Source organism: Rhagoletis pomonella, unplaced genomic scaffold, assembly GCF_013731165.1.
Source record: "Rhagoletis pomonella isolate Grant_MI unplaced genomic scaffold, Rhpom_1.0 Rhpom_scaffold_01658, whole genome shotgun sequence".
Classification (NCBI taxonomy): Eukaryota; Metazoa; Arthropoda; class Insecta; order Diptera; family Tephritidae; genus Rhagoletis; species Rhagoletis pomonella.
Window position 1 is genome coordinate 18,876 of NW_023460212.1, and position 21,305 is coordinate 40,180.

Consider the following 21,305-nt stretch of genomic DNA (forward strand, 5'->3'; position numbering starts at 1 on the left):
TCCCGAATGACTCGGTTATACATTAATTCAGATGGGGCTGTGCCTGTGGTGCTATGAGGGGTAACATTGTACATAAGCATGAAATTTTGTATTTCCTCTTTGTAAGTTTTCTTGTTTAGGTGTGCAGTTTTTAACCGCTTGACTAAATTCTTATTCATATTTTCTACCTCGCCATTAGCCTGTGGCCAATATGGAGGAGTTCTAATTTGCTTTATACCACACGTTTTACAGTACTGCTGAAATTCCATGCTTATGTACTGCCTGCCATTGTCCGTGCGTAAGTATTCAGGAAACCCCAGTCTGCTAAAAATTTTTTTCATGGAGTCAATGATGGTGGTCGACGAGATTGACCTTAAAAATTTTATTTCCATGTATCTAGAGTAGTAGTCTATTAGCACGAGTACATACTCGTTGTTTGGCAAGGGGCCTAGGAGATCTGAAGCTACGCAGATCCATGGTCCAGTGGGAAATGGAGTTCTGTCCATCGGAGCTGGATTTGAATCTTTGGAGACCAAAATGCAATCCCTACAATTTTTAACAAATTGTTCTACCTCCCGATCTATTAGTGGCCACCATACTTTCGACCTCACCCTACGTTTCATGGCAGACTCCCCCGGGTGGCCTTCGTGAGCTAGCTCCAGAACTTTTCTCCTTAGTGTGGCCGGAATAATGATGCGTGTTCCTCTTAAAAGCATGCTTCCAACTGTCGACAGTTCAAAACGGAACCTGTATAAGCTATTCGAAGTTGCAGTTTCCCATGAATCGTTACTCAAACAGGACATAGCATCAACGATTTCCTCATCAAGAATGCTGTTTTCGGCGATTTCGGAGATAGTCATTGACGTTGGGATGGAGCTTTCGATCACTTGTAAGATGTTGTGCTCCCCCTCCAAATCCAAACAATTCGTGCTCGATGGTTGACATAGCCGAGATAGAGCGTCAGAAATATTTTCTTTCCCTGCCTTGTAGATTACTTTGAATTTATATGCTTGGAGCCGTAAAAGCCATCTTTCTATTCGAGCTGGGGGCTTGGAGGTTGGCTTAAAAATTGCTTCTAGCGGTTTGTGGTCAGTTACAAGCTCGAACTCGAGCCCTGCTAAGTAGAAATAGAATTTCTCTACGGCCCACACCAAAGCTAAGCTTTCCTTCTCTGTTTGCGAGTATCGTATTTCAACTTTCGATAGACTTCGGCTGGCAAATGAAATTATATTCGGCTTATCTTCTTCAGGTAATTGGACTAATACAGCACCCAATGCCATTTTGCTGGCATCCGCGATTAGACGTGTTCTTTTGCTAGGGTCGAAATATGACAACTTGGTGACTTCTGCCAATCGTAATTTAAGGTCTTTGAAGGCCCTCTCTTCGGCTTCACCCCAAACGAATTTACTCTCTTTGTTTAGAAGACGTCTTAATGGCTCGGTCCGGTCGGCTAAATCTGGGATAAATTTCCCCACATATGTGATGAGACCCAGAAAATTTCGCGTTTCCTGTTTCATTACGGGGTTGCGAAATGAGGTAATTGTGATAATCTTCTCTGGATCTGCCTCAATTCCCTTGTCAGCAAGAATGTGGTCAAGGAATTTCAATTTGTTAGTTCTCCAAATACATTTCTCGTCATTAAGCAGGACATCGTTTTCTTTAAATATGTTGAGAACCTTCTTGACACTTTCGTCATGTTGTTCCTCATTGTCGCCGAAAATTATTACCTCATCAATATAATTCATAACGTTTGGACACGGTGCCAACATTTCTTCTAGTTTCCGTTGGAAAATCTCTGGAGCCGAGTTGATACCAAACATGAGTCGTTTATACCGAAAGAGTCCTTTAGGGGTAATAAAAGTTGTGATCTCTCTGCTGGACTCATGGAGCTCGAGTTGGTGGTATGCGTTATCTAGACATAGCCGAATGTCGCCATTTTCTTTAAATGCTAACACCATTGGCGATATCCAAGGACTGTGACCAATTACCGGTTCAATTACGTCTTGGCTTAAAGCCTCATCAAGTTTGGCTAAGACTTTTTCTTCGAGTGCGACTGGTATTCGTCTCACTATTCGTTGTTGCACCGGTTTAATGTCAGATAATAATATCCCCGCGCGCACCTTTGTGCCGCTGCTGACCAATGTCAGATAATAATATTCACGCGCGCACTTTTGTGCCGCTCCTGACCAATGTCAGATAATAATAATACCCCCCCGCGCACCTTTGTGCCGCTGCTGACCAATGTCAGATAATAATATTCACGCGCGCACCTTTGTGCCGCTCCTGACCAATGTCAGATAATAATATTCACGCGCGCACCTTTGTGCCGCTGCTGACCAATGTCACATAATAATGGGCACGTTCACAAACACAAAGGGAAGTCAACCGTTGAGTGGATGTAGCGAAAAAAAAACGCAACTCTTTGAGGGACGCAACTGATTAACTGCTCCAGCAGTTTAACAACCAATATGTATTTTGAACGCACCCAATATTGTAGTATTTCCATATACATGCATAGGTATATGTATGTGTACTTACTTTAAGCTTCCTCTTGTCCAATAATTTTTTTTCTCTTTATTGTCACTCGTGAGCTCTTAACATTTTTTTTCCTCTGCTGATGATTTTATTTCACCACTAGTATCTCTCTTTTCTCTTTTTGTTTTTTTTTTTTGACCAGCTCGAACAGGTTGAACGATTCTACAAACGATGGTCGTGGCAGCGACAGACACCAACAACATTAATGCATGTGTATGTACGCAAAATATTCACCTTAATGCTTGCTTTTAGTTTTTCTTTAGTTTAGTTAAATTTCTGTTTATTTATTTGTTTCACTTCTTTTCTTTTCGTTTTTGGTTTTTTTTTCACTCGTCGCCAGTGTATTACTTAGTAATTATAACAACTTTATTCACTTATTCAGTACAACTCATATTCATAACCACAAGTCAGAAAAGCACATTTTAATATAACTCAACGTCAGCGCTCTTCCATGCCAGGGTTGCTCGCCGTCAGTGCTGTCCCCTTGTCAGCTACAGGGTGCCACCAAATATATAATAATTTTGGGCGGGACAAAGTTTGCCGGGTCTGCTAGTAATTTAATATTTTTCTGATTTTTATATCCGAGCGCCCTGCACCTACATACCTTGCTACGTCCATGCTTACACTTTTTCACTATCACACTCAACTTTGCTTACTAAGTAGTGTTTGCCATAATATGTATGGCAAAGTACAGGGCGTAAAATAATAACTGTCGCCTAGGTTTTTTGAAAAATAAAAGGGTTCTTTATAGATTTTGTTAAACAAAGTGTTTTTTTGTTAATTTTTAAAGTATTTTACTTTAATTTTATTAATTGGTTTTAAAATTTTAATCCTTATTTGCATTTGCCAGCTTTGGGAGATAAGTACATGCGGCACACACCTCTTTTTCAGGTGTATTTTTTTAGATTTTGTATAAAGAAAAAAAAAACTCCCTCCTAGTGGGAGGAAATTAGCCTATGGTTACAGAAGATATGTAATAAAGTAACCGACGAAGACTTGCGTGCCGCTTGCGCTTTTCTCCCAAACCCTCTGGTAAACCCAAATGAACTAAAACTATACAAAAACGACTTTTTTTACATGCGCTTTTCTCTCAAAGTGTTTATCGCTGGTAAACCCAAATGAAAGTTCAAATTTAAAAACAAATTAATAAAATTGAAGTAAAATCTGTAGATAGTTAACAATGAACTACTTTTTTCGCAAAATCTATAAAGGCCAATTTTATTTAAAAAAAAAACTGTGCAACAGTTATTATTTTACACCCTGTATATGACAACATATTAATAGCTGGAAAGAGGAGTACAAAAGAAGTACAAAACTAATTGTTGAAATTGTATTTAAGTTACATGGCAACCCTATTTATATTATACAGGTTATTAGTAGTTTAGCTAAAATTGAAAGTCTCAGTCTCAAGCTGCTCCTTTACCTGTACACTTTGCTCTTTATTTACTCTCTGTGAATTTACGCATATAATAGCAAATACATACATATATATTAAAAATTGCGTGTTTTATTTAAAAGGTTATGGGCCTAGAGCGTAGCCCTCGCGTATTGTAATAAAGAACAATTTTTGCCCGCGCGGTTGTTGTAATAAAAGAAATCTCAACGCTAATTAAAAAACCTTAAAAGCAAAGAAGTTTGTACAACTTCTCAAAATGGCATCAGAAGGTGAAATAAAAGTTGAAAAATTGCAGGACAGTGCACAATGGCTGGTCTGGAAGTTTCAGATGGTTCAGATTTTAGAGGCTGTCGAAATGCATGCCGTCGTCACTGGTGAAGAACCAATTCCGAAGGAAAGTGATGTAGAGGGAAGAACCATCTGGAAAAAGATTGATGCTAGGGCTCGTTGAACTATTTCCATGGCTTGTGGGAAGCAACCGTTACTCCAGATCCTCAACTGTGTAACAGCGAAAAGTATGTGGGATACTCTAAAAAGTGTATACGAGCAATCGTCACGATCAACCGTTTTGTTTTTGCAACAAAAGTACTACAGTTATACGAAAGATCCAGATGATGACATTGCAACTTTTTTGTCAAAACTAAAGGAGATTGTACAGCAACTCCGTGACCAAGGCGAGATTCAAGGCGGATTCAATGATTATGGCCAAAATACTAATGTCATTACCAGCTGAATTTAATCATTTTCACAGTGCATGGGAGTCCGTAAGAACGGAAGATCAAAGCCTCAACACTTTGCGAGCACGGTTAATGGCTGAAGAAATTCGTTTATGTTCGCAAGAGAATGTTAAAGTAGAGGCATTTGTAGCAAAACGTCAAAATCGACAGCACGAGTAGAGACAACAAATGAAAAGCGGAAAAACAACAGGTAAGGGTCAGGGCGACTGTTTTAAGTGTGGTAAAAATGGCCACTGGAAACGTAATTGTCCACAAGGGACCAAATTTGCAAAAAGTGAGACTCATGGCATGGTTTGCGAAGCAAACGTTAGCGTCAAGCAAGATGTTTGGGTACTTGATTCAGGTGCAACGGATCACATGTGTCACCGTCGGGACTGTTTTGTTACTTTTTACAATTATAATGATATCGTCAGAGTGGGTGATGGACGTGTAATAAAAGCCGTAGGAAAAGGCGACATCAGCGTTTTAGTGAACGAAGGGGAATCATGGGTGAAAAAGGTTCTCACAAACGTATTGTATGTTCCCGGCATTCACTACAATCTGTTCTCATCCACAAAAGCTCTAGATAGAGGCTTGAAGTTTCAATCTGACAGCAACAGTTGTAAGTTTATAAGAGCAGATGGTGGCCCTGTCGCAGTGGGAGTTCGTCGTGGAAAGTTATTTCACATGCCCATAAGTGTGGTAGAAGCTAGCAGTGCAAGTATAGCAACGAGCGAAAATTGTCTTTGCGGCTTTGGCATGAGAGAATGGGACACCAAAATGTAGCCCATGTAAGAAAATTTCTTAAGGACGTGAATGTGGATTACGTTGATGAAGAATTTGCATGTGAAGCCTGCATATTTGGCAAACAACACAGAATCAGTTTCAAATCGCGTCAAGAGAAGTCAACGAGCTGCGGAGAACTTTGTTTTGCTGATGTGTGTGGGCCAATGCAGGAACGATCAGTAGGGGTTCAAGGTATTTTCTACTGCTTAAAGACGATTACTCTCATTTTCGTTTTGTACAATTTATGAAAGAAAAGTCTGAAGCTCCAGGAGCAATTAGAAACTTCTTAACCCAAGCTGAGAAAGTTGATGCACATATGATTAGAAGAATCCGCACAGACAATGGACTGGAATTTGTAAACGACGAACTAGCAAGCATTCTGAGAAAGTGCGGTGTTAAACACGAGCGTACGGTACCGTATACGCCGCAACAAAATGGTTGTGCCGAAAGAGAAATGCGTACAGTTATGGAGCTGGCACGCACAATGTTATATGCAAGAGACATGAACCTTAAGTTTTGGGCCGAAGCTGTAAATACTGCAGTTTACGTGCTAAATCGCACTGGTACGAGCTCCATAGACGGACAAACACCTTTTCAGCTGTGGTACGGACAGCAAGCTAAAATCAACCACTTGAGGCGTTTTGGTGAAGAAGTGTTTGTACATGTTCCGAAGGAACGGCGAAGAAAATTGGATTCCAAAGCGTGGAAAGGGGTGTTTGTTGGTTATGCAGACAATAGCAGCGCTTTGAGAGTGTGGAATCCAAACTTACATAAAATCCAAATTTCGTGTGATGTTAAGTTTTTACCAGAAATAGCTGTTATAAAGACTAACTCTATGCCAAACACCGCAGCAGCGAACACTCCGGAAAAACTTCCAAAGCGCGAACAAGGAGAGAAAGAAGAAGACGAAATAACCGAAGTGATGGAAGATGGTGATGGTGATTTTTTTGGTAATGCAATCGACAGTGAAACAAACGTTAGAGATAATAAAAAGTATCGTTTCCGAAGCAGAAATAATTCTGAGCATTTAGCAGCTCTTATGGTTGGTGAGGAGCCGAGGTCGTTTTCGGAGGCCATCCAGTCCGCAGACCGAACTGCATGGACTAAAGCAATGAATGAGGAATATGAATCACTGATTGAAAATAAGACATGGACACTTGTTGAGAGAACACCGGACTTGAAGGTTATAGACAATAGATGGGTTTTTACGCTTAAGCGCAATGCGAAAGGAGAAATTGACAGATACAAAGCACGGCTGGTTGCAAGGGGCTTCTCTCAAGAGTATGGAATCGACTATGAGGAAACTTTGAGTCCGGTTGCAAGGTTTACGTCAATTCGTTGTATTTTGACTATGGCAGCAGTTCAAAACATGGCTTTGAAGCAGTTCGATATAAAAACGGCGTTCCTATATGGTGACTTAGCGGAAAATGTTTACATGCAACAGCCCAAGGGGTACGACGATGGCAGCGAACGTGTATGTAAGCTGTTAAAAAGTTTATATGGGCTCAAGCAAGCCTCTCGGTGCTAGAACAGAAAGTTTACTTCATTTATTCAAGATTTTAAATTTAAAAAGTCAAAGCATGATCCGTGTGTGTTCATACGCAACGACGATAATGGATGTGTCATTCTGGCTATTTACATAGACGATGGTCTAGTTGCAGCCACCAGTGGTGAGCTCATTAAAAATTTAATAGCGCATTTGCAAAAAGAGTTCAACGTCAAAGTGTTTGAAGCCAAATATTTTTTGGGTCTCGAAATTGAACGAAACTCTGATGGTTCAATTTTCATTGGGCAAAAGGCGTATACAAAGAAGGTAATATCTAAATTTAACATGGACAGTTCTTGTCTTGCAGTTACACCGGCTGATAGCTCCACAAATTTGAGCGACTTTCATGGCAACGAAGAAGTTGAATTTCCATTCCGGGAAGCAGTTGGCAGCCTAATGTATTTAGCGGTAGCATCAAGACCTGACATAGCTTTTGCTGTATCCAACGCAAGTCGGTACCTCGAAAACCCAGCAGAGGAACATGTGAATGCTGTTAAAAAGAATTCTTAAATACTTGAAGGGTTCAACAGACATTGGCATATACTACAAAAATAGCAACGATCTTCATATTTGTGGCTTCAGTGATGCAGACTATGCAGGTGATGTTCAGACAAGGAAATCTACTTCTGGTTATGTCTTTATGGTGGGCAGTGGAATAATAAGCTGGTGCTCAGAGCGACAAAAATGTGTCTCGCTATCAACTACAGAGGCTGAATATATAGCTGCTGCAAGTGCTGTAAAGGAACTGATCTGGATTAAGCGATTTTGGTCTAGCCTTGGTAATCCTGAGCAAGCAACTCTATTCGTTGATAACCAGAGCACTATACGGTTGATCAAAAATCCAGAGTTTCATAAGAGGACGAAACATATTGACATTCGCTACCATTTCATTCGAGAAGACATTCGCTACCATTTCATTCGAGAAAAATATTATGAGAAAGCGTTCAAACTGAGTTTCGTTCGATCTGAAGACCAACTTGCTGACGGGCTGACTAAAGCTTTGGCAAAGGAAAAGTTCCTGAATTTTCGTAATAGTATAGGCTTAGAACATGTACCTAAACTTAAGTAAACCTGATACTTTACTTTTGATTTCTTTGCAAGAACATGAAATTTTTGAAATACATATGAATGAATTACAAATGTAGATATTAAAAAAAAAAAAAACAAAAAAAATCTCGATTTTATTATAAAAAAGGTTCACACAAATGTAACTTAAAAGTGGGAGTGTTGAAATTGTATTTAAGTTACATGGCAACCCTATTTATATTATACAAGTTATTAGTAGTTTAGCTAAAATTGAAAGTCTCAGTCTCAAGCTGCTCCTTTACCTGTACACTTCGCTCTTTATTTACTCTCTGTGAATTTACGCATATAATAGCAAATACATACATATATATTATAAATTGCGTGTTTTATTTAAAACTAATAAAGGAGTACATTTCCAGATATTTTTTTTGGGAGAACATGGGAGTACATTGCAATAAAAAGGAGTTCATTTACTCCCAAAAGCAGTACGTCTGGCAACCCTAGCCCAGACATTCCATTAAGCACACCCAAGTTTGAGTGATTTACAAGTTACAAGCGTTTTTAGCATTTAACAGTTCATTATCATGTACGGTGTAATATTAATTATTATACACTGAACTATGAACTATCTGTACTAGTATCTATAATCTAGATAATAATTTGCAATGTTTTTACAATTTTGCAATTAGTTTCGGGCACTATTACACATTCATGACTTGTGCCACTCTGCTATAGTACGGTTGTTGCATCCTTTCATACCACAGTAATTTTGCATACAACTCTGAATCAACAAAATGCATGCTCCTTCTCATTTTCAACCCTGATCAGATTTTACCCCCGAGGAGTACTCAAATAGGTTTATTACTGTATTTGTATTTGTTATTACGTTTTGGTACAGTAGGATGTCAAAACGAAAGGGAATAGGAGATAATTTTCATCATTTTCTTTTGTTAACATCCTAAAGTTGCGCCGCTTCGTCTTGGATGACATTCTCCTGTACTAGTGTAGAGACAAAAATATCCAATCAGCTGATCAATCAACACCACCTTGTATTGATGCGCCTTGGTATATACTGTGGCTTCGAGCTTGCGCCAAGTAAGGTCTCTCGTCCGGTATTGCTTCGGACAGTGCCTTGCTTTGAAACAAACCTGAAGGTGATTTTTTGTACATGTGTATTGTTCGTGTCTTTTTTTTATTCGAATAAACGAATTGCTGTTTAGCTTACCCGCGTGTAAGTCGTATTTCTTACGAAGCGCAAACAAGAGCGATACAAAATGTTATATAATATTTTCGATTTAATTTCATATTACTTGTACAAATCATGGAAAAAAATTTAATTTTTTTACTAAAACAAGTATTTTCACAAAAAAATCTTACACTTTTGGGTTTTCTATTTGAAAATTTTCCCAAAAATCTCCAATATTCATATTTAATTAAGATTCAAAACGCTCTCTGAGATTTAACTCTGTTAATATTCTTCTTTTCTGCTTTGTATCTTGCTTTCGCTGTTAAGTATTCCAAATATTGGTCGCTCTTAAAATGCGCTTAGCCTGTTCAGTTGGCTCGAAAAAAGTGGCACTTACAGTTCTCGGTAATTTACGTTCTCTTACAACTGAATCACGTTGTTCGCTCTCTCAATTACGAACGGCGAATCACCCTGTATACACGACATATTCGTAATTCACATGGCATCCCTGCTTCTTTTTCTTTATACTAGGTTTACATATGTATAAGAAGATTATCCTCATTTTCGACCTTAACTCCCTAATCTGTAATTAGAAAAAAAAAGATTAGCCACACAAAATTCGTCCTTTGTTAATCTGTAATTATATAATAATCTCAAATTTAACAGATAACTTTTCCCTGTCCAACCTAGTTTTATCGATTATTTTTTCGAAAAAGAGCAGAAATTCCAAATGCAAAAGTAAACAAGAATGGACGCTAGCAAGGAAGAAAGGTTTTTAAAGCTATTTTTAATAAAATATTATTGTTGAATTGTATTAAGTTAAACATATTTAAATTGCTTAATATAGCAGAAAAAAGTGATCAAGGTGGCTTAGAGAAGAAACATAAATTTTCCTTGAAATGTGAGAATAACAAGCACAACAAATTTGACGGGTAATAATCTGAGATTTGCCTGTGTAAACGGGGTGGTTAAAAAGCAAGCTTTGATTGGGATAATTTTTATATGTGAACATACTTTTACTTTTATTTATTGTTTAATGGGTTGTTTATTGTGTATGTCAACAACGAAGAAAAAATGTGAAGTGAATAAATAGCTAAATCAATAATTTTAACGAATCTAGCTAATTTCCAATATTTTTTCTGGTGGGCATGTGTGTGGTCTATGCTGTTTTCGATTAATTTACGATACAAATTAGAGAATACAGCGATTTGTTCGTGATTCGAAAGGTGATTGGATCTGAATCACATACGAATGAAGTTATTAGAGTCGGACCGATGAATCGGCCGGTGCCGAGTCTAGTATCGGCCAAAAGAATCGGAATTGGCGTTTTTGGCCGATTCTTGAATGAGGTATTGTTATTTAGTTATTTGATTATGTTTTTCTTTTGTTATTCTAAAAATTTACGAAAGAATTTGTTCTTAAAAAGAAATTATATTCAGGATTTAATCGGCAAAGATTCGGCCGATGCTTCGGCCGATTAAATGCTGAATTAAATTCATTTCAAAAACAAATGCTTTCATGAACTTATATAATAACAAAAGAAAAAAATAATCAAATAACTAAGTAACATTACCTCATTCAATAATCGGCCAACAAAGGCCGATGCCGATTCTTTTGGCCTATACTACCCGGCATCGGCCGGACTCTAGAAGTGATTCGCTCGCGAAATTTTGTATGGCGAATCATATTATTCAGTTCGCAATTGGGGCGCCAATTACGAATGAGAGAGTGAATTTCGAATAGGAGAGCGAATCACTTGTCGTGGAAACACAACATTTTCTGAACACATTTAAGGGAACCAATATTTTCATCAAATTTGCCGATGATTATTAATAAATATAAATTTACGAAGGTTTCGAAAACCATATTTTGGTCAATAATTAGTAAATTCTTTATTTAGAAAAATTATAAACACGTAAAAAGAGAAACGCATAAAAATGTTTGTACATATATAGGTATATGTTTTTTTTTTTCAGAGGAGAAAGCATCGAAAGCCTAACCCCGAAAAACCGTCAGTGTGAGACTTTAACCCACTAAACCCCCTACCGTCTATGTACTGATCCCGCCGGCACCACCGTTGAGTATTTCGTCGGGAGGCGGTTTGAGCACGGAGCTCTACGTCCGTTACTGTTCACATGATTCCACCCACAGTTCGTCTTGTTTTGGTATTAAACCTACCCACCCCCTTGGTATTTTACAACTAAGAAGTTCGATTCAAAGTCAATTAATGTCCGGGTACAGCGATTTATTGCTGCTTATAAAATTTTTTAGAGGTTCGCCCTCTTCGTGCCGTAACTTTTCTAGGAAAACAGGCTTTTTATCTGGCCTGAGCCAGATAGAATAATGTGGCTGCTTCCTACCTCGCCTGTCATTCTTGTCTGCGTCTCACTTGCTCGCTGTTGCGAAGTTTCTGCATAACTAGGGCACAAGTGGCTTTAAATTCCTTCCAAGCGTATTGGCTTTGCAGTGCCAGTGGGACTAGTGTTTCGGGTGTAACTACGCTGCCGAGACGTTGATTGAGCTTTTTTCTCTGGGTGCTGAATCGGGGACACGAAAAGAGTACGTGTTCCGCATCCCTTATTTCATCAGGACCACAGTAGTCGCAGTATGGACTGCTTTCATGTCCAAAGCGATGAAGGTAGGCCTTAAAACATCCATGCCCGCTAAGGAATTGTGTTAGGTAGGTTTGTCTGTGGATACATACATCGATATTAGGGATGAGGCGATGTGTCCACCTGAAATATGCTGTTTTATCGTCATAAAGAGGTGCGAATTGTTCCTGTGCTTATCCTTTCTTTTCCCAACTGCTTCCTACGCCAATAGGTCAAGTGGGAGCATCCCGGAGATGACAAGTGCTGCGTCTTCCAAAACTGTTCTGTATGCAGAGCATGATCTTAATACGTATAAGGGATAAGTTGCGTTCATACCCTGAACGTACGATGAGCGTTTAAATGCATCGTACCAGATTGTACATCCGTACATGAGTATGGATCTAACTACCCCTGCTAGTACTAGTCTAAACTGCTGCTTAGGCCCCCAATGTCTGCCATCAGTCTGGTCAAAGATGACGTCACGCTCGCCGCCTTCTCGTTGAAGTAGTTGAGATGATCTCGGAATCATAAGCGATGATCTATCAATACCCCGAGGTATTTTACGTAGGGCTTTGATGAGATGCCACTACCTCCGACAGTTAGTGTTACACCTTCCACTTTTTTGCGGCTGATTATAACGGCCGCTGTGGTGTAGTGGTAAGCAGTGCGCGCTTCCACTCCGCAGCGCCTGGGTTCAAGCCCTGGTCAAAGCAACATCGCAAATAAATTTAGAAAAAAGGTTTTTTCTTAGCAGTGGTCGCCGCTCGGCAGGCAATGGCAAACCTCCGAGTGTATTTCTGCCATGAAAAACAGCTCCTCATATAAATACAATCGCCGTTTGGAGTCGGCGTAAAACTGTAGGTCCCTCCACTTTTTGTGACAACATCAAGGCGCACGCCGCAAATCGGAGGAGAAGCTCGGCGAAACACTAACATATGTGTAAGCACCAATCTATTATTATTATTATTATAAGAACTGCTTCTGTTTTGTGCGTTGCAAGTGTGAGGGATCTCGCACATAGCCAATCTTGTGCCGCACTGATTGACATATATATATGTACCTTAGGGCGGGTCAATTTGTATGAATCGATTTTCTTCGACATCGTTCCTAGCATATCCGGATTCTTCATAAAATTCTAAGAAAAAAATTCCTCCAGACCATAGCTCGAATGTCAATTGTCGAAATTAATTGCTGTCCGTTAGTCTCGCTAAGACTCGAAAACGACTTGACCGATTTGAATATTTTTATTTTTGTAGTTTGTTTTCATAATATTCGGATGGTTAAAACCAGAAAAATAGAGAGTTGCCACCTGTGTAAAACTTTCAGTATAAGTAAATTAATTACATAAATTAATAAATTGTGATATTATCACAATATGGGTGCAAAAGAAAGAAGGCTTACAGGCGAAAATATTTTTGAGGGGGGTTGCCACCTGTTTTAAAATTTAATTAAATTAAATGGGTAAGATGAAGTAAATATTGCAATATGGTTATCAAATTAAAAAGGTTTAAGAAAGCTTACTGCTGAACATATTTTTGAGTCGGGTTGCCACCCGAAGCCGAAGTATTAGCCGAAGCTGGTTATAGAAATGTTCCACAATTGAACTAAAAAAAATGTGGCCTATGACTCTTTTAGAGAAGCTTTGTACACTGGAGTAAATTTTAAACAAAAAACAAAACCGACTTCAATTCTCATATACAAATTTACGAGTACCGTTAATTTCTTCATGGCCCAATTATCGGATCTACCCTCAATTAGTAGCAGACTACCTCTGAGGAACCACTTTTCCCTTAAAAATATAATAATTATAGAAAACAGGTAACGTAGTCCAAAGTTATGCGGTAACATACATAAAAAAATATTCCGACGAATTGATAAAATATGCGGATTAGAGTGGTTCATAAAAACACTATTTTTCGAAATTCATGATCGCTACATCAAAATATGGTTATTTGTGATAAAAAAGAGACACGTATATTTTATTTTGAAAAAAAAAAGTTTTCTTAGGGGTTTTTTATAAAAACGCTGAGGTTTAAATTTTTTTATTTTCTTGACATGTTAAAGTGCAGCTAAAAATTAGTTTTTTACATATAATTACTCTGGTATTATTGGGGAACTTTCCTTTAATTACGCACCTGTCTTGGACAATTAGAATTGGTCTAGTTCCCGAAAATATGCTCTCGAAAAGACACTAGTAAAATTAAAACGTTGATACTGAACGATTTACGCATTGTCATGGGTTGGAACTTGTTACCAGGGGGTTTATGGGGTTGCTAATTAGGAATCTGAAGTCAGTTTTTCGAAATTCAAAATGGCGGATCCAAAATGGCGGTCCATATTTTTTAAATGATTGGATTTGTTTGAAACCACAGATCAATATTTAATAAAGTGTTACGGATGTTTTTTTTTGTTTTTTAAACAAACCTGTGCTTGGGAGTTTATTGATACGAAAAATTAATTTCTGATATCTATTTTTTATTTAAAGAACCGCAAGATTGCTCTACAAAGCAAATTACAGATATATATACATTGTCGAACAAAAGTTTTGGCACAGTGAATTTTCGCATTACATATATGCAAAGTTTTTAATTTATTTCCGATAATTTTCTATAAAAACATAGTTCATACTACACCAAAACGCATAAATATCAAATGTGTAAACTTTGTGAAAAACTCAGGAAAATTCAATAAATCTGCCCACGAATTTGCAATTTTATATTCATATTTTCAACCAACTTCAAACTTGCACTTTGATAAACTAAAATTGAATGGATTTTTAATCTGCATACTTGGAATTTTTCTAAAAAATACTTTGCCAATATTGCGAAAAATTCACTGTGCCAATACTTATGTTCGTTATTGTAAGTAAGTAAAACTTTAACTTTAAAAAACCAAACAAAAAATAAAATTTTACAATATTTCAAAATTATTTTTCGAATCATACATTTTTTATGATTCATTATTTATAGTTTTTTTGGTTTTAGATCCTTTGTGCTTTCAACACGAGGTATCTGTTTTTTACTTTCTATTTTCATAGTCGTAACTCCCTCTCTATTTTAAATGCGTCGTACCAGATTGTACATCCGTACATGAGTATGGATCTAACTACCCCTGCTAGTACTAGTCTAAACTGCTGCTTAGGTCCCCCAATGTCTGCCATCAGTCTGGAGTAGTTGAAGTAGTTGAGATGATCACGGAAGCATAATCCATGATCTATCAATACCCCGAGGTATGTTACGTATGGCTTCGATGAGATTCCACTCCCTCCGGCAGTTAGGGTTACACCTTCCACTTTTTTGCGGCTGATTATAACGGCCGCTGTGGTGTAGTGGTAAGCAGTGCGCGCTTCCACTCAGCAGTGCCTGGGTTCAAGCCCTGGTCAAAGCAACATCGCGAAAAAATTTAGAAAAAAGGTTTTTTCTTAGCAGCGGTCGCCGCTCGGCAGGCAATGGCAAACCTCCGAGTGTATTTCTGCCATGAAAAACAGCTCCTCATGTAAATACAATCGCCGTTCGGAGTCGGCGTAAAACTGTAGGTCCCACCACTTTGTGTGACAACATCAAGGCGCACGCCACAAATCGGAGGAGAAGCTCGGCCAAACACTAACATATGTGTAAGCACCAATCTATTATTATTATTATTATAAGAACTGCTTCTGTTTTGTGCGTTGCAAGTGTGAGGGATCTCGCACATAGCCATTCTTCTGCCGCACTGATTGACATATATATATGTACATTAGGGCGGGTCAATTTGTAAGAATCGATTTTTTCGACATCGTTCCTAGCATATCCGGATTCTTCATAAAATTCTAAGAAAAAGATTCCTCCAGACCATAGCTCTAATGTCAATTTCGAGCCTGCGCATTTTTAAAAGAATTAATAACTGTAACTAATGACTTTATTTTGAGAGAGGCTAAGAGCTTTCCTGTTAAATTGGTGGTTTTACTTGAGTTAGTAATAAATTCGCACTCGCAGCTTACAGCCGTCTTTTCTTTAATACGGTTCGCGTGGTTTGTATAGCAAACGTTTTTTCGCATGGTGCCGAAACCTGGGACGGCTGTGAATATTCTTAATTTTTATAATTTTAGCGGAGAATATTTTTGGTGCGAGCTAGGAAGCGACTTCTTTTAAAAATGGACTTAGTTTATCGCGCAACTTGCAGAACCCAACTGACCAAACTCTGCAATGCGGTAGAAGGCCAATTAAGGGCTGCTGCAGAAGGTGAAGTCGATAATTTGGTGGAAGCCCCTAATAATTATCTTCAGCGTATAAAAAACGTTCACGAAAAATCAAAAAGGGTAGATGAAGCGACATTAGCAGTCTTTGGCGATGACGAAAAAGAAAGGGAGCTGGAAACGGTATTTGAGTATGACGACAAAGCTGTAAGCATTATAGCGAAACTGGAATTTAAATTACAGCGTTTGTCAGCAGCGGATTCTCGAAAGATCCAAGAATCGGCCAATGGCGGTGAGCATGCCGATTATCGAGGAGCAAAACTAAAGCCGATGGAGCTCAAGAAATTTGATGGAAAATTGGAAAACTGGTTACCCTTATGGGAACAATATAAGCACGCTATACACGAAAATCCAAAATGGGACGTAGCCTCGAAATTTAACTACTTATGCGAAGCCCTCGTAGGTAAGGCAGCATCGACTATAGCGGGATTTATGCCAACGGAGAATTGCTACAAAGATGAAATCCAACTTCTGCTTGAAGAATACGGCGACAAAGACAAAATGATCGAGAAGTATATACAAAAGCTTCTGAGCGTAAAAATGGTACATTCAGCGAGTGATGTGAAAGGTTTGCGGTTCTTGTATAATGAAACAACATCCACAATGAGATCGCTCACTGCATTGGAAGTTCCCTCGTCGCAGTACAACATAATGGTAAACTCAGTTCTTCTGAAAGCTATACCTGCGGAGTTGGGCATTGAGTTTCATAAATCAAAAGGGAGAGCCTCAAATAAGCTTTCGAACTCTACAGTTTTCGACAAAGAGCATGAGAGTGCCGTTGATAGTGAGCAAATAACAAAGTTGCTGGAGTTTATAAAACTGGAAGTTGAAGCGCTGGAAAAAGCACATTTGTCAGAAGCAGAAAACAAAAGGAGCGACGCAGAGCGTAAAAACACAAAAATAGTTAACGGAACCGCTGTGGGCTTATATACCAGTACAAATGTAGTTCGCAAGCCGTGTATTTTTTGTAAACGATCAAATCACGACATAAAAGATTGCAAAGAAAACATGGACATCGAACAGCGAAAACATATATTAAAGCGAGAAGGTAGGTGTTATCGTTGCGCTAAGCCTAATCACAGTTCGAAGTTTTGCAAAAATCAATGGCTGAAATGCAACAACTGTAACGGCCGACATATAACGCCATTGTGCGAAGCTAAAACTAAAATATATGAAACTGCTATTCCTCCGTTGGGAGAGCATCAGACCTCCAGCAGTTCGGTCGCGGTGGTAAATAGTACCTCCACTACATTACATTCGGCAGCGCGTCCGGAAAATAATGATATTTATTTGCAAACCGCGAAAGCCATTTTGTCAAGCGAAACTAAAAGAGTGCTTTCACGAATAATAATGGACAATGGCAGTCAAGGCACCTACGTGAGCGAATCTTTGGCGAATTACCTGAAACTAACACTGTCGGTTACGACAAAGCCCGCATATTTGCATTCGGTGAAAATAACCAGCGAAAGCAGTTAACTCGGTTGAGACGCGTAAATGTCGAAGTGCAAAGTCAATATTCGGACCAGATGATTGAAATATGTGCTTCCGTGGTGCCTATAATATGCGCGGACGTTTTACCCGAGCCGCGCGTCGAGGGTCAATCGTTTATGCATTTGCAAGCAAAATTAACCGAAAATAGAATATCTAGCGAAAACTTAATTGGTGGCATTAATCTTCTAATTGGCCAAGATAACTATTGGAAATTTCACCTGGGTACTAACGATAATATCGGTGAGAATTTAATGGCAGTAGATACTTTCTTTGGATGGACCATACAAGGCTGCTGCGGCTACAATGAGAATTCTAAGTGCGCGTTAAGCATAATCGAGAATCGCGAAGAGCAAGTAGATGTTACCAAGTTTTGGGACTTAGAAGCTATCGGTATCGCAGTTTATAATGAAAACGCATCCGCTGTGCATGACGTGAAAATCGAAAAAATAGGAATGCGCTATTCGTTGAGTTTGCCATGGAAGATTCCGAAAGAGACTTTACATAATAACAAATCGAATGCACTGAACCATCTCCGTGGGCTAACGATTAAACTAATGAAAAATCGCGAAAAATTAATTGAGTACGACTGCGGTATCAGAGAACTCCTTAATGCCGGAATCGCGGAGCGCGTATTAGCTAATCATAATGATCAAATCGCTTATTATATGCCTCATCGACCAGTATACAGAGAAGACAAAACAACAACGAAAATGCGTATTGTTTTCGACGCATCCTCAAGTGAAAATGACCTCGCTTCCCTTAATGACCATCTAAGCCCAGGTGAGAATTTAATGGCTGATTCGGTGCTACCATATTGCGATAGTTGCTGACATCGAGAAGGCGTTCTTACAAATATCCATTGATGAAGCAGATCGAGATACACACCGATTCTTGTGGTACGAGACGTTACCAGAATCGTTTTCGAAATTGCCCCCAGTCGTTGAATTACGTATGTCAAGAGTAACATTTGGAGTAACGTCTAGCCCGTTTTTGCTTGCTGCCACTATTCAAACGCACTTGAAATTTAATAAGCCGAATTATGGCAAGATTTGCGACACATTGCAGAAGTCGTTTTATGTAGATGACTTGGTTACGAGAGTAAAGTCATCACAGGATGCCGAGCTTCTATTCCGCGGTGCGATGACTATTATGAAAGCCGGCGGATTCAATTTACGTAAGTGGAACAGTAACGATATTGATTTGAAACGACGATTCTCTCTTGGCGAATGTGATGGTTTGCTGATTAATCAAAAGGTACTTGGAATAAATTGGGATACTTATAGTGATGAAATAAACGTGGACATAGAAGACGCATAGCAGTATGTCAAATGCCTGAAACCAATCAAGCGTAGTGTTATGAAAGCGATGGCGAAGGTTTACGATCCGCTGGGATTCCTGGGGACATTTACGGTCAATATAAAAATTTTGCTACAGAGAATATGGAAAGAAAATGTAGATTGGGATCAACCGCTGTCCGAAGAATTTGCTAATAAATTTCAAAGTTGGTGCAGTGATTTATCGTGTTTAAAGCAATTCTCCATGCCGAGAGCTTTGATCAAATTCGTCGACTCAAGGGTTGAACTGCATATTTTTGCAGACGCTAGTCCATCAGCTTATGGAGTGGTGGCTTATATCCGTGACATAAGTGCTCTCGGAGAGATTTCAGTAAAATTCATTTGCTCAAAGAACAGGGTAAGCCCCTTGAAGGGAACTTCGTCATCTGAACTTTCCCTACCGAAGCTGCGTTGATAGCTGCCCGGTTGAAGGGTTTTTTGGTTTCAACTTTGGATGTCGAATTCTCATCTATTAACTTATGGACGGATTCAAATATCGCACTGAATTGGATAAACGGAAATGGCAATCGCTCGAATCAACACGTAAAGTCCAAGGTAATTGAAATTAATAAGCTAACTAATTTATACGACTGGAGACATTGTGAAGGCAAAAATAACCCAGCTGACCTTTTAACTAGAGGCATCACAGCAAAATCATTACTTAGTTCTGATTTATGGAAATTAGGTCCATTTTGGCTATTGGAGGATGCTTCTAGCTGGAAAAGCGATGTTCATACAACCCTGCTGACAAGTGCTCCTACACCGATTAATAGAGAGATTTCCACTAAAGAACCATTGTTTCAGATAAAAGATTACAGCTCTCTCCAGCGCGTTCTACGTATAACGGCGTATATCTTTATTTTTCTTATACGTATCAAACTTAGTATGGAAAAACGTACTAAGAGTGAGTGGACAGAGGCTATCGGATCCTGCGAAATCGGCACGGAAGATTTTCAGGAAGCTGAAAACTATTGGATCAAAATGGAGCAGCAATCGTTCTACGGAGATGAATTCCAGACTTTGCTGAAAGGGCAAAAGCTGCCATCACATTCAAAAATAATTAGTCTTAACCCTATTTTAGTTGATGGAATCCTTCGCCTATCCGGGCGTTTACCACCTGAAGAGTTTGGCCAATTATGTAACCCGATCTTGCTGCCTAAGGAGTCACACTTAACTCGTTTAATAATACTGGATACGCATCAGCGGATGATGCACTGCGGTGTTAACACAACGTTAACAAAGATAAGGAAGCGATTCTGGGTCGTACAAGGTCGCCAGCTTATCAAATCCATCCTGAAACGCTGCGTTATTTGCAAAAGGTTGCATGGAAAAAGTGCATCAGAACCTTGGGCCATTCTACCAGTGAATGGCCACGAGCAGGCCATTTGAGACAACGGGATTAGACTTTGCTGGTCCACTCTATGTGGCTGCCGACAATAGAGATACGTTGAAAAAAGTTTACATAATGCTCTTTACTTGTGGCGCTGTTCGAGCAGTACATTTAGAGCTGGTGGATAACATGACTGTGAATAGCTGTATTAATTCCTTGCGCAGGTTCATCGCTAGGCGAGGAGTGCCAGCCACCATTATATCGGACAATGCCAAGACGTTTAAGAGAGCTGATCGTGAGTTGCAGACGCTTGAACGTATGATGAGCCGAAATGAAGTCCAGCGGCTCGCCGCGAAACATGGTATTAAATGGAAATTTATTCCGGAACGAGCAGCATGGTGGGGAGGCTTCTGGGAGAGATTGGTGAAAATGGTAAAGGATTGTCTAAAATCAGCTAGTGGTAAGCCCAAACTTTCTTATTCTGTCTTGACAACCCTAGTAACGGAGGCAGAGAGCGTGGTAAACCAAAGGCCACCCACGTATGTATCAGGTGACCCGAACGACTTACAACCTTTAACCCCAGCGCATTTTTTGGGCGACTGCGGTATACTGGGAGGCGAAAATTTTACTTCAGATGACGGTTCGATCAACAAAATGTGGCAGACAAGAAGGTTATTACTTAAGCGATATTTAAAACGTTGGCGTAACGAGTATCTGTGCCAACTTCGCACGATTCATTTCAACAAAACCAATCCGGCACGTAGCATAAAAGCAGGCGATGTTGTTTTGGTTAAGAGCGATCACCAGTCGAGGCTGTTATGGAAGCTAGCTGTCGTAATATCTGTGTATATGGGTCGAGATGGTCGTATTCGAGCTTGCGACGTAAGGCTGCAGGACCGGCAAGTCCTTAGGAGGCCGATCCAGCTTTTATTCCCCCTAGAAATCCAAGCAGTCATGGTGGGGCCCGAGGATGTCAATTAATAGCTGTAACTAATTACTTTATTTTGAGGGAGGCTAAGATCCTGTTAAATTGGTGGTTTTACTTGAGTTAGTAATAAATTCACACTCGCAGCATACAGCCGTCTTTTCTTTAATACGGTTCACGTGGTTTGTATAGCAAACGTTTTTTCACATATCTTATGTACAGGGAACGGA

At 39.2% G+C, this 21,305-nt stretch overlaps 2 protein-coding genes across 2 annotated transcripts; both read left to right on the plus strand.

The window, feature by feature from the left end:
• Window positions 1-15,893: 15,893 nt before the first annotated feature.
• Window positions 15,894-17,471, plus strand: LOC118752565. Its single transcript, XM_036487468.1, has one exon. The coding sequence runs from the start codon at window positions 15,894-15,896 to the stop codon at window positions 17,469-17,471; it is 1,578 nt and encodes a 525-aa protein (XP_036343361.1).
• A 50-nt stretch (window positions 17,472-17,521) lies between these two features.
• Window positions 17,522-20,445, plus strand: LOC118752566 (the record flags this gene model as incomplete). The annotated part of the gene is made up of 3 exons (XM_036487469.1): window positions 17,522-18,266; window positions 18,310-18,660; window positions 20,375-20,445. Coding segments are annotated over exons 1-3 (1,167 nt in total), but the record flags the coding sequence as incomplete, so codon positions are not given.
• Window positions 20,446-21,305: the final 860 nt, after the last annotated feature.

What these genes read in the sequence shown, in the direction of transcription:
- LOC118752565 (XM_036487468.1), top strand. Translation starts at nt 15,894, where the DNA reads ATGGACTTAGTTTATCGCGCAACTTGCAGAACCCAACTGACCAAACTC.